We start from the raw sequence: 14388 nt of genomic DNA, 5'->3' as shown, positions 1-14388 counted from the left end.
AACTCAGGTCCTGTGGAAGAACAGCCAGAGCTCTTAATCCCTGAGCCAATTTACCAGCCCCGGTTTGTTTTCTTAACAGTATCTTTTGCAAACAAACATTTTAAATTTTGGTAGAGTTCAGTTGAGGTTTTGGTATTAAAGAATTCTGTCTTACTTTAGATTCTGAAGATCTGGCTGGTTCTGTTTTGCTTGTCTGTTTGTTTGTCTGTTTGTCTGTTTTGGGAACCGTTTCATAATTGTAGGACGGAGTGTATAGTTCAGTGGTAGAGTACTGGGCTAGTATTGCGAGGCCTTGGGCTCCACCCCAGTCCTGACCCCTCCCTGACTCCTTCCAGAATGTTTATATAGTTTTATGTGTAAGTTGATGTTCTTTTTGGAGCTGTTTAAAATTATGATAAATTTACTACTTTTAGCTAGTAGTGCTCAGTTCCAGCAGCATTAAGTGCATGTGTGGTTTGTGCAGCTATCACCGCTGTCTCACCCTGGACAACCCTGACCATTAACTCTGTCCAGCTCAGGGCTGCTCTGAGTGTTTCCATTGTCCAGATCCTTTACCATTCAGTCTCTACTCAGTCAGTGCTTCTCAAACCATCCCAGGAACTTTCAGACTCTGCAGTGACATTTTAGTAAAATCCAAACTAATGTACTTATGTATAAAATTTTAAGAAAAGTTTATAGATATTTTTGTTACATTGTGTACTTGCCACAGACTAGAGGAAGAAAGAAATGGAGTAAAACTCAAATATATTAGTATTGGGGGAGGCTGCTAGTTTGTTTCCAACCACCCTGACTCTAAGTAATCACACAGAAACTATGCCATTTAAATCACTATCTGGCCAATCACTTAAGCATATTGCTAGCTAGCTCTTATATCTTAAAATAACAGAAGGAGATCAAGGGGATTCGAATTGGAAAGGAAGGAGTCAAACTTTCGTTATTTGCAGATGATATTATAGTGTACATTAGTGACCCCAAAAACTACCAAAGAACTCCTACAGCTGATAAATACCTTCAGTGATGTGGCAGGTTACAAGATCAACTCAAAAAAATCAGTAGCCCCCCTATACGCAAAGGATAGAGAAGCTGAGAGAGAAATTAGCTTTTATTTCCTTTTGTTGTTGTTAAGAAATGTTGTGGAGAAGTTGCCTTCTTAATTTTTTTTAAGTGCTGGGAATTGGACCCAGGGCCATGACTACACGAGGATTGTTCTCTCCCGCTGGCCTCCATCAAGCAACCTTTCTCCATGAAGGACTTTTATTTATTTGTTTGTTATATGTATGGGTGTTTTGCCTGCATGTATGCACCATGTATGTGCCTGATGCAAAAACCAGAAGAGAGCATTGGGTCCTCTGGGACTGAAGCCACTATGTGGGTGTGGAAATCGAACCCCGTTCTTTATAAGAGCAGCCAGTGCTCTTCACCACTGAAGCTACTTGAAGCATTTAAGCATTCCAAACGTTTTAAAGTCCTTCTTGGCTCCTCTAAAGTGCTAATAAGGTGTCATAATAAATGTCCTCCTATCTTTGTGTTTATTACGTAGAGAACAAGACTTGAAACATGAGTTCAGACTCCAGCCAAGCTGTGATTACTACTCCTCCCCTTCCCAGCATGCCTCACAAAGAGAGGTATTTTGACCGAATCAATGAAAGTGATCCAGAATACCTTCGAGAGAGGAACATGTCTCCTGATCTACGACAAGATTTCAATATGATGGAGCAGAGGAAGCGAGTTACTCAGATCCTGCAGAGTCCTGTGAGTTGAAATAATCCTAAGGCTTCTTCCTCTTGAGCCCGTGTATAATGTGATGAGCTAGCTCAGACTCCCTTAGATGAAAGAAGGGGTGGAGAAAGTGAGCCTCTGCTTGAAGAAAGAATGGACTCATTTATAAACGTCACGGGAACGAGCTAGGTATTTCATGTGCATGATTTCGTGTTCCTTTGGACACCTTACCTTCACATTCATAGCAGAAAGGAAAAACTTGAGGATTTTGAGAGTTCTTCACTTTGGGAGCCTACTGTTAATATGTGAACACACTCCACATTAACTAGGCTATAAATGTATTATAACTGTAGCTTAAGCAGAAAATTTTGTCAACACAGCAGTTGACTTACATCATCTTGAAGTGATTCTTTCAATTTCTTCCACTGCTTTAGTGGAATTGCACATATCACATAAAATGAAGGAAAGTGGTAGAATTACTTGATTTAAGAAACAAAATGGATTTATAAGTTTATGCATAATGAAGGTCGAGTGCTAATTCAGGCAGAGTTAGCACACATAGGCACAAGGTATCTAGGTTAGAAGTATATTAGGTTCCAAGGCTAAAATAAACACAGGCCATCCAGCTACCTGATGTGGCCTGGTAAGTCATTTTGTTATGTGCCCTTGTGAATTTAATCACAGGAGTAGAGTCCAAAGCCAAAGGGGAATTTCGTTCTGAGTAATTTTCCTGTACTAGTGGCCTTGATGGAAGCACCGAAAGACAGTTACAAAGCAGTGCAAACTTTGACGGATTTTCTAACTATTGTGCTGCTTTAAAAGAACCCTTTCAAACGGAGCAGAGAGTAGCCGGAGCGATGATGATGATGGAGTACTTGTTCAGTGCCTTACTATACTCAAGCCTAAAGAATCTACTAACTATCCAATTGAATATTGTAACTTAGACTGTGAAATCAAGATCAAATTTTGTTCAGGATTATAAAATACTTTTTTTTTAGTGTCAGTGTCCCAGAGAACCAACCAGTCAATGAAAATTTAAACAGAAAAAGAACTTATTTCTATGCCAGATTTTTTGTTTTCTGGTATTTCTCCATTAAAGACACGATAACTTTGAGAATATTTCACTTTTATACTATGTATTTCCACTTTTAACTGAAGTTAAAAGCTCTCATTTTATTTATACCTGGAGAACTTAAATAACGGGAAAGAACAGGTATAGTGTGTCCTTTGTCTCCCCACTTAAAGTGATTTCACACGGACCCACACATTCTCATCATGGTTACCCTGCACACCTCACTCGAGCTCTTCCGACTCCCTGCCATGTATGTACGACAGTTTTGCTGCCGTGTACACATCAGTATGGGGCCCATGCACTGGAGCAGTCTCTTCCCTCCTGGAGGAGCCCTGAACTGTCAGTTGCTTCTCGGCTTATGATGGGAGCTTGTAAGCCCCTTTCCCTCCACGCTGGAGCGCTCATGCAGACACCCACAGCTACTGTGAGTCCAGAAGACACTGTTTCCCCCAATCCTCTCCAGCCTCTGGCTCCTAACAGTCTTTCTCCCTCCTCCTCCTGGTGTTCTCTGTGCCTTAGGGCAGGAGGTGTGATAAAGATGTCCTGCTATGACTGAGTCCTCTACAGACGTTGATTCTCTGTACTTCAACCACTGTGAGTTTCTGCATTAACAGCCATCTACCGCACAAAAAAATTTCTCCGATGAGGACTGAGAGCTGTATTAATCTATAGGTATAGAGAAACACATTTATAGCATAGTTTGATATTATGTTCATTTAGCAAATAGTTAGGTTCATCCTTGGGACTATGAGTTTCATGGATGCTTAGTCAGGTTTACAGAATCAGACATGTATTTCCTTCGTGGCACAGGCCTTACATACAAATGGAAAGCGCTTGCTTACTCTTCTAACCAGTCTTGCCACTGTTGCACCCATGGCATGCCCTGATTTTTTTTTTATTTTTATTTTTATTTTCGAGACAGGGTTTCTCCATAGCTGTTTTGGTTCCGGTCCTGGAACTAGCTCTTGTAGACCAGGCTGGCCTCGAACTCACAGAGATCCGCCTGCCTGTAGTAATTTGAGCAGCGGGGCTGCGTCCCCAGCACCAGGGCAGCCTCGCTAGCTTATGCCCCGAAATAATTGCACACAAACTGTATTCTTTTAAACACTGCCTGGCCCATTAGTTTCAGCCTCTTAACCCATTTCTAATAATCTATGTAGCACCATGAGGTGCGCTTACCAGGAAAGATTCAGCATGTCTGACCTGGTGGCTGGCTGCATCGCCATCTGCCTCAGAGAGCAGAGCTATCGTGTTTGCCCGGGAGAGGGGAGCATGGCATATCTGCTCCAGAGAGCAGAGTTGTCGAGTCTGTCCGAGGCGTCTTACCTCACTTCCTCTTCCTCCCAGCATTCTGTTCTGTTTACTCCTCCCACCTATGTTTTAACCTATGAGGGCCAAGCAGTTTCTTTATTGCTTAACCAATGAAATCAACAGATTGATATATGACACTCCCACATCACCTGCCTCTGCCTCCCGAGTGCTGGGATTAAAGGCGTGCGCCACCACCACCCGGCTCCCTGATTTTTTATATAAGTATTGGGGATTAAACTCAGGTCTTCATATTGGCATGGCAGGCACTCTACCAACTGAGCTTTCTTTCTAGCCTCTTTAGCTTTTGTTTCGAGCCTTTTTTTGTCTATATTTTATGAAATTTAATTTATGGTCTTTTTCAACAATGAAAGAAAATAAAATGATTCAAGATTCAGATAAGCTTAACTTCCTAACTTTAGCATTTTAATCCAAGCATTATATAGAGTATTATTTTAGACTTGTATTTGATGAGAGAGCTGTTCAAAGTGTCATACTTTAGAGGCAAACTAAGTTTTCAAATAGGACTTTAAGTCACAACATTAAATGACTTCTTGAAAATGTTAAACATCTAATGAAGTTGGAATCTTGTTTTTTTAAAAAATCACTTATCCTAGTAGACGATGGACAGTTTTATACAGCTATTACACAGGAACCAACCCTCCATTCAAGGGACAGACTGACAAGACTGTTTTCTAAGTAATAACCCATGGGGTAAATCTCTGCCTTCTTTTACTCAAGTCAAGGTTCTTCACTTTTACCTAGGAAAATGGGGAAAACAAACTGGTAACTGAGATAAACTAGACGCAGTGCTTCTAGAAAATGCAAGGCCCAGTGTCCTAACCGTGTGCACTCATCCGTGGTAGCATAGGAGGAAAGCTGAGCAGCACAGGTGTAAGACAGGCTGTGGACATGGTGGAAGGAACTGTAGAGAGTTGAGAATGGGCCATAAGGAGATGAAATTCTGAGAGTCCTCCTAGCTAGGAGGTTTAGAAGGAACTCCAAGAAGAAGGCTGCATTTAAGACAAGTGTTCGATCAAGGGCAAGAATTCCTTAGGAAGAGGAGCAGTGGATGCAGGCCCTTGCATCTGACACAGTACAATGAGTAAGCACATGGAAATGCACATTGTGAAGAGACCAGGGCATTAAGTTATAAGGGCAGGCAGATAAAACCAGGAAAGTTATAAGGCACTTGATTATGCAACTCCTGAAGTTCCAAAGAGCCAACATATTTTCTCATTACTTCCAGTTTAAACCTGTTTTTAAATGTAATACATAATGCGTTTGTGTACAGTGTTGTTTTGAATTGGTGTTCAAATCTTAGCTCATCCATTATTTATTAGGAAACTCACTTAGCTTGCACTTCAGTTTCCTCACTGGTAAATAAGGAAATTACGCATTTGCTGTGAAAACAAAATGAAGCAGCTAAAGTATGTAATAGGGTGCCTAGTACACTGTGGCCATGTGTTTTGTGAGGCGTTTATCTAATTATTCTCTCAGTCAAAAATCGGGAGTCAGATAGTGGGGTAAGACCCTGATGATCAGAGAAGCTGAGAAGCCACCAATGACTTCCTCTTTTTTCGTTCCTCCGTCCTAAAAGACTGAGATCCTGTCTGAGTCCTGCCTCCCCCCTCTGACTCAAAGCAAGCTTCATTGTCAAAATGAAATCAAAATGTCACACAATAGTTTTATAGAAATTGTATGCATAAATTGCTAAGTTAAAGCACATGGCACTCTTGTGGCAATCCTTTGACAATTATAGTCATGATGTCTTGCTGATGATCTGTTCTTTGATGTTCTTAAAAGATTCTGTCACTCTGATAGCATTCTGAGTTAATTGTACTGTTTATAGAATATCACAATCTCTGGTTCCTCCTTTGTTAATGGTCTTCTGAGGAGGAAGATAGCGTTTGTGCCGTGGGTTTGTATGTAAACTTACTTAACTGTTTTGTATATGTGTTGCTGTTGCTGTGATAGCTGGCTGTCCCTGTTAGAAGCCAGGGTGTAAGCTTGCCTGCTCCTAACCTAGTGTCGCACTGTGCTCTGATGAGCTCTTGTTGTACCAGGGCAGACACTCAGCCCAGTGCTCCAGGATTGCTAAAGCCCACTAGATAACCCCATCTGCTTTATCCACATCCAACCAAATGCTCCATGCAGCGAGCGCTCACTCAGCATTTCTGCTCACAGCACGCTTGCTGCCTTATATTTGGTTTCGGCAGTGCACCCCAGGCCAGCTATGGTAAGGTTAGGGAAGAGCCTCTGCCCACGCGAAAACTTGAGCTTTCAATTTTTATTGCCTTTACTTATTAGCTATGCAGCCTAGGACAAGTCATTGCATACTTTAGGAGTTTTTCATGTGTTCATGTAAACCAACTACAAATAATTACTTTATTGACATTTGATTGTTGTAAGAATGTGGTTAATGATTCATCTTAAAGACTAAGTACCTTTATTGGTTTCTTTATTGTAATATAGAGCCTTAATATGTTGCTCACACTGGCTGGCCTGGAATTCAGTTTGTACCCCAGGTTGTTCTCAAACTCAACATCCTCCTGCCTCAGCCTTTTAAGTGCTTTTTTAAAGTGTATATCACCTTGCCTGGCTCTTTGAATGTTTGAAAGTTGAGTAAATTTAGTAAGTTTTCTAAAATGAACCGAAACAGTTTTTATCAGTAGTACTTGTCATAGTTACTGCTGTTTTATGATCTAAGTGGTTATCTGAGTAACCTTCCAAAAACACAGGAAACAGAAACTGAATTGTGAATGTATGTGACCAAAACTTAAATCTTTAGCTGTAAAAAAATTATATTGATGTATTGTCAACTATATGAAAAGGTTAGGCTATGTTTATTTACATTAAAAATAGCTTTCTTTATAATACAGAAAAGCCATTTGGTTTTAAAGGGCACACTCATCCTTGACTTCAGAAGGGCTTTTACAGCCTCCCATGGCACCACAAATAATTCAAAACTTTAGGGTGGTGCTTATTATGTTATGGGTTCTACGGAAGTGAGAACCTTTTTATTTCATTTTTTATTATTATTATTGTTATTATTTTGTTTTGTTTTTTCAAAGCTGGGTTTCTCTATGTAGCCCTGGCTATCCTGAAACTTGCTTTGTAAGACCAGGCTGGCCTTGAACTCAGAGATCTGCCTGCCTCTGCCTCCCAAGTACTGGGATTAAAGTTATGCACCACCACCAAAATGAGAACATTTTTACCAACAAAAGCCTTTGTCTGTGTCCTTACCCTGCCATTTAATACCTGTGTGACTTTGGAAAACCTTGTGAAGCTGTACCATCTCTGCAGAGATTTTTATCAGTTTAACAAATATGTGTAACTTCTTGAGCAGCAAGTTGCTCTTTAATCTTGAAGTTAATATATATATATGTATATATATATATATAATCAGTACACTGAGCAGGTTTTCGTTGGAGGATTAGATAAATTTTAATCCAGTTGTAGCAAATGTATGCAACTTTACAGTGTGCACGTAGTACCATAACCTCATTCCTTTTTCTTACCATCATCCCTGGGCTTATTTTTCTCATCAGGTTGACTTTCCTTGCCTATGTTTACATTGTTTTATTTTTGTTCATTTTAATCTATTGGAAGCTACCTTAAAGGCTTCCTGGGAGAATATGAGACCAAGGACACTAAATAAAATCGACTGTGTCCCTTTCTCACAGCTTATGTATAGAATGAGTGATATATATCGTAGGTACTATTTTTTAACTGAATCAAAGAATATTAATTATGGCTGCTTTAAGCTGAGGAATGTTTAAATGGTTTTATTTTAAAGGGAAGATACAATTTTACAAGAGCAGATTGGCCATGTGTCCAGGTTTTTTCTATAGTGTATAAAGATGAATGAGGCTGTCTGGAACTGCTTTTCCTTGCAGCCGTCAGCGTGGTAAAATACTTACTTTACTCATCTTTATAAGGGTATCAATTTGTCTTACACACAGCTCATATATTTTATCCATGGGGTCTTGGAAATAGTTTTCTAATAAATGTAATATGTCTTAGAGGATTTTTATAGGATAATTGATCTGGTTTCAGTCATATATTTAAATACAATTATGTGTTTTTACTTTTTAGTTTCTTTTGAGACAGGGTTTTTCTGTGGCTTTGGAGCCTATACTGGAACTCACTCTGTAGACCAGGTTGGCCTCGATCTCCCAGAGACCTGCCTGCTTCTGCCTCCTGAGTGCTACCACTACCTGACTGTGTTTTTACAATTTTTATAATTGTACTGATGATTTATATTTAACAGGCCTTAAATCTATAATGGAAAAAAATGTTTTCATGGACTCAGGATTATAATATAAATATAAGCTGTTTCATGGCCTCAGGATTCTAATCTGGTCATTTTTAGCAGTTTTTTAATTAATAATTCAAATATCCACTTGCCTTTTTATCAGAAAGCATAGCTTCTTCCTTTTGGCTTTTGTATTTTCCCTAAATCATCCCAAGAACTTCAGACCGTCTACCATCCAGACGGTATCCATTAAGTACACGGCCTGTGTGGGTGAGAGTAGGTCTTGCACCTCATCTCCCCTGTGCACTCTGCCCGCCACTGCTGAGAGAGCGGGAGCTGCTGTGGGTTTGCCTATAACCCAGATCCTGGTGTGTCCCCTGTGCTATAGCAGGAAGGACGACCCTCTTCCTGGTGTGGCCCCCAGGGTGCAGCAGGAAGGACGGCCGACCCTCTTCCTGGTGTGGCCCCGTGGTGCTGTAGGAAGGACGGCCGACCCTCTTCCTGGGCTGAGTTGTAGCTCAAGGTGACTCAACTTGCTCAGGCATGTCTGAGCTTGAGAATGTCCAATATTTTTCTTCCTTAAGAGCTTCTTGCTCTTTCTAGTGTCTTATTATTTTTTTGTTTCATATTTGATTTTCCATTGCATAGGAAAAAACCCTCAGAAGAGGTTTGGGAGAAAGTGTTTATACATGTAAACAACAAGTTCCATGTGAGATGTCTGTGCTCAGACAGTTGTTTTGTGTATTACAGGCCTTTCGGGAAGACCTGGAATGCCTCATCCAAGAACAGATGAAGAAAGGCCACAACCCAACTGGTTTACTAGCCTTACAGCAGATTGCCGATTACATCATGACCAACTCTTTCTCAGGCTTTTCTTCTCCTTCCCTGAGTATGTCAACTGTGATTTTGTTTTCTCTGCTGTGGAACACTACTGTCCAGCTGCTTATTCTGTTCAGATTCAGCCCTTAAGTGTATAGCATAGAGCTAGGTCTGGTGGCACAAGCCTACCGTGACTCCTCTGGAGGGGAAGCAAAGAGTCATAATATCAAGGACATAATATCAAAGACAAGGTAAATTAATGAGGACCCTCAAAAGTAGGGGGGGAAAGGTCTGAGGATGTGGTTCAGTGGTCAGTGCACAGGCACAAGGCCATAGGTTCAAGCACCAATACCTTCTAAATGTTAATAACATCTGACACTTAGAACAGCAGCATATTATAAGACAATCCCTACCCCAGATGGATATGTTGGAATAGCCCTGGAGACCACTGGAGTGGTTATATTGCTTTATTTGGCTCACAGTGTCAGAGCAGTTTCTGTCCCCCATGGCAGGAAAGGCGAAACAGCTCTGACTGAGTTGGGAGCCTGAGGCAGAGCAGCTGTTCACAGCACTGGGAGCAGAGTGAGCAGAGTGGACCTGTCCGTGGTGGTCTGCTTCTCACCAGCCAGCCCCCTGCCAAAGGCTGGAGAGTGTTCACAACAGGGCACAAACTGGGGACCAGGCATTCAACACATAATCCTGTAGTGGACATTTCAGATTCAAACATAACAGTAACTGTAAAGGGAAAAGTTAAAAAGCCATTCACAAGAAATCATGTGTTACTCTTCCCTGTGTCCTCATGCTATGAGCTGAGAGTTGGAGCTGATTATTGCCTTAAGAAGACTGAAGGAAACCTTGACAGAAAGAGGAAGATCAGTTAGAGAGCTTTGTGTAAAGCAGTGGGTGTTTCTTCATTCCGTAGCTCATCAGTAAGAGCTGCATTTTGTATCCCTGAACTCCCTCGAGGACTACGACCCATTGGCTGAATACTCTGGTCTGTGATTGTGTTCAGAATTGCTTCAGTGAAGGGCAGATGTGCAGGCCACAGAGAACTAGTGAGCATTGCTTCATGGACGACTGGAGATAGGGGCCTTCATTTGCTCTTTCTTTTATCTGTGCCCTTTTTTCTCTTTCTTTCCTCAATAGAGGGCTCTAAGGATTTTTTGTTTCAGGTATTTTCCAAACACTTGAGGCATGATAGTAGGAGAGTGCCAGGCAGGGGTGTTTGTAGAACCAGATGCACCACTGCCTCAGGCCTGGGTCCTGGGATCGCAGTCTAGGGAAAGGAAGTGAGTCAGAGTGAAAAGACCCTTCACTGTCAGACCCAAGACAGCTGCCAGCCCAGAAAGTGCAAACCCATGTGAAGAAAGAATTCTAGCTGATGGTCTGAGTGAGTGCCAGGGAAGGAAAAGAAACTAAAGTCAGATCATTTAAAGACCGTGAAGGAATCTCAATGAGAAATGTAAATACCTGGATTAGATATGTGGTTGCAGATATATGAGGGAGGAAAACAGGGAGAACAGAGCTGAGAACCAAAGAGAGCTTAGTGGCAGGCCTGACGTGCTGGGGAGGAGTGTGTGAGTCACCTAGTGGCTTCTGAGAAGCAGTCTTCCAGCAGAAACAGAAATGCACAGCTCGAGCTATTTTTAAGCACTCTGTAACAGTGGACATTTGTACCAAGCACTGTTTTAGGGACAAGGACTACACTAGCAAGATTCTTTTTCTCTTGGACTGTGATAATCCACTATACAAAGATGATCAGACTGTAGAGAGTGCCATGCAGAGAATTACAGTGTGATTATGTGCTGGCAGCGTCTGGCTCATACGAAGATAAGGTCATCAGAGACAACCTCTTAGAGGAGGTCACATTTAAACTGATGCTTGAAGAGTAAGGTGTATGGTATGTCTTAAGATGGAAAGAAAATATCCAACCCTGGAACCTGGTAAATGTGCTGAGTGGGAAAGAAAGGAAGGAAGGAAGGAAAGAAGGAAGGAAGGAAAAACAGATAAGTTTGAGCTCTTCAGTGAGCAGTAAAAAAAAATCATAGCCTGCTTGTTCTCTTAGGAGACAAATAGAACAGAATGAGATGACAGCGCAGACAGGCAGTGTTATTTAAATGTGGCGGTAGGATGGCTGGGCGTCAGCTGTCATCGCCAGGCTTGAACGTTCGAATCTTGTTCCCACTTGTGGGAAGACATTTTTAAACTGGAGAGTGATTTTCAAAGCCCCACTAGATTCTCTGAGCAAAAATGGACCTGAAGATTTTATAGGGTTAATAAGAAAAGTAGGAAGGGCCGGAGTTTAGGATCCAGTTTTGCTTGAAAAATGAAAGAAGTACAACTTGTGGCATGTTTGCTTTAAGTTGTTGAGCTGTGACAGGTGAGAGCTCAGCAGAAAGTCTTGGCAGGTGGATACAGAGAAGAATTACCCAAGGAGCCTCTGCACATGGCTTCTCAGAAGACGGCAGAGGTGGAGTGGGAGTCCAAAGGGGAAATCTAGAAGTTCTAAAGGCCAGCAGGAGACTCTCCCCTCTGAGCATCCTAAGGTCCACATCAGGAACACGCATTGGGGTCGTAGATGCCAAGCAGGGCAGCAGGAAAGCCATGTGTAACCTGGGAGTGTCGAGAAGTGAAAATGATCAGTTTGGAAAATTTTTTTGTGATTGTGTGAAAACAAGCTAAGTTACTTTGGAAGTAGAAAAAGAGTAAAGAATAAAATAATGATGACTATAAAATTTTATTTAAAAGTAAACTTTTTTTTTTTGGTTTTTTTTTTAGAGACAGGGTTTCTCTGTGGTTTTGGAGTCTGTCCTGGAACTAGCTCTTGTAGACCAGGCTGGTCTCGAACTCACAGAGATCCGCCTGCCTCTGCCTCCCAAGTGCTGGGATTAAAGCCGTGCGCCACCACCGCCCGGCTAAAAGTAAAGTATTTTAGCTGGCTGTGGTGGAACATCATTTGTTCCCAGCACTGGGGAAGCAGAAACAGGCAATTCTCTTGAGTTCTAGGCTAGCCTGGTCTACATAGCAAGTTCCAGGCCAGCCAAGGTTACATAGTAAGGCCCTGTCGTCTAAGAAAAATAAAATAACTGGGTGGTGGTGGAGCACACCTTTAATCCCAGCACTTGGAAGGCAGAGGCAAACGGATCTCTTTGAGTTCGAGGCCAACCTGGTCTACAGAGCAAATTCCAGGACAGGATCAAAAGCTACACAGAGACACCCTGTCTCGAAACCAAAAAAAGAAGGGAGGGAGGGAGGAAATAACAAAAAGGAGTAAAGATTGTTAATAATTGAGTTTGTCCAAATTGTAATGTTGTCAACACTAGAGAAATAAAGAGAAGACAGGAAGAAAAGTGAGACAAAATAAAATCGCTTTTGGATTTTGTCTTCTGAGACTGAGTTGTAAGTGACATGAGAGTAGAAAAGAGGCTTCTGAAGGTGGGGGGCGTCTGGGGGAGAGGCTGGGCAGGAAGAAGGGGTCAAAAGAGCAAAAACCAATTCTGTTTATATGTTACTCTGCCACAGGCCATTAGAAATAGCAGAACGGAGAAGGAGGGGGGTACCTGATCAGAGATGAAGATGACCTCGCAAAATAATACCAGAGAGAGTATAAAATGTTTTTACAGGGAGACATAAAGTAAGGCAGGAGTGTAACAGAAGCCTGAGCTCGGGGCACGAACCACATTGGAGGAAGGTGGGAGAAGAGAACTTAGACTAGGAGGAAAGGGAGCCAGGCAGGAGTCAGCACAGCATCCTGGGCCTGGGGACAGACTCTAGGGAGGAGGAGGGAGCCCCGAAAGGTCAACAGTGAGCTGGACGCCAGCTGTAACAGCTGGGCTTGGGAGTTAGAGGAAGGCCAAAGCCAGGCAACTATTTGCTTGCATTTTTTTTTCCATTTTAGATGTTCTTATATTTGAATATGTCAAAAGAGATATTAGAACTCTTTCTATTGATGTCTTTTCATTATAAGGTAAGAAATAGCTGTGTTTTTGTTTCTTTAGTAGCATTTTTACCTTTGGGGTCATCTGCCCATCTTCTCCCAGCGATATGAGTGGCAGTTGCTGACTCACAGGAACTAGGTGAAGTACCCTCACCACATCATCAGCGAAGATGACAGCCCTTGTTTTTGCTCTCAGTACCCTGCTCTGGAAGGAGGCTGAACTAATAAACTGTTGTGTGCGCTGATAAATTTCAGGCTGTTTGCAAAACTGGAATCAACAACACATGGGCTGCTTGCTGGGACCTAATTGCTAGGTTAAAGAATTGTTTGACTCAGCTCTCTCGCACTGTTTCCACTTAGGTCTTGGCATGGTCACACCTATTAATGACCTTCCTGGTGCAGATACATCCTGCTATGTGAAGGGAGAGAAACTCACTCGTTGCAAACTGGCCAGCCTGTACAGACTCACAGACTTGTTCGGATGGGCACACCTGGCAAATACATACATCTCAGTGAGTACTTTTGGTTCTTTTTTCTGAAATGCCAGCTAGATGCTAACTGTGATCTCTCATCTTCAGACTGAATGATCAGGTAACCCTTAACTCCAAGGAAGAAACTAATCCCCAGCTTTCTCTTCCCTTCCTCTCACCTGTGAAGTTCCCTTGCGGTCCAGCTGTAGAGCCTACCCCAGAAGTGCAGATCATCCCTTTCCAGGGTCTGTAGCTGAGCCTCGGTGGCACTAAGAAGCCCTTGGGGCAGGGAAAGCGGAGGACAGGAAGGGTCCCTCCCTGGTGTTTGTAATCTTTAAGTACACTTTTCCTTATTTGCATACAGACAAGCACTGGCTGTCAGGAACCACATGTGAGAGAGCATTAGATCCTTGTTTCCTAAGCCTGAGCCAGAATTGCCGTGAGAGTAAAAGAGAGGCTTCTGGGGGGGGGGGGGGGGGGCACGACAACGACGACTAGGCAGGAGGAAGGAGAAGAGAGTAATGAAACCTATACTTCGTAAACTAATAAACCAATGGATGAATGAATGAATGAAGGCACTTTTCCTGTTCGCTGCCATCTGTTTTCACTTTGCCACACTTGGATGAATGGCACCGTTGGAATAGAAACCACCGAGCTACCGTGATGGAAACAGTAGACGGCTACTCCGCAGGCCACCCCAGGCTTGTTTCTTCAGGTCGTTCTTGGTTTCCCCACATCAGCTCTTACCTTGACTTCGCAGGAGGAGCTTTTCCCTCCAGACCCTGTGCATTGGAAACCTATAGCC

At 42.4% G+C, this 14388-nt stretch overlaps 1 protein-coding gene across 4 annotated transcripts in view; it reads left to right on the top strand.

The window, feature by feature from the left end:
• The window catches only part of Add3 (adducin 3), a 110897-nt gene that overhangs the window by 80081 nt on the left and 16428 nt on the right, over positions 1-14388 (top strand). For all 4 annotated transcript variants that reach the window (XM_041661004.1, XM_041661003.1, XM_041661006.1 and 1 more), the window contains exons 2-4: positions 1541-1752; positions 9108-9246; positions 13474-13625. In XM_041661004.1, coding sequence (XP_041516938.1) covers positions 1558-1752; positions 9108-9246; positions 13474-13625 — 486 coding nt within the window. In that variant the 5' untranslated portion in view covers positions 1541-1557. The remainder of the gene's footprint in view (positions 1-1540; positions 1753-9107; positions 9247-13473; positions 13626-14388) is intronic.

The sequence above is a fragment of the Microtus oregoni genome, unplaced genomic scaffold (assembly GCF_018167655.1).
Source record: "Microtus oregoni isolate MIOR12 unplaced genomic scaffold, Mior012 000012F_ref0000307, whole genome shotgun sequence".
Taxonomy (NCBI): Eukaryota; Metazoa; Chordata; class Mammalia; order Rodentia; family Cricetidae; genus Microtus; species Microtus oregoni.
This window is presented reverse-complemented; position numbering and strand designations above follow the sequence as displayed.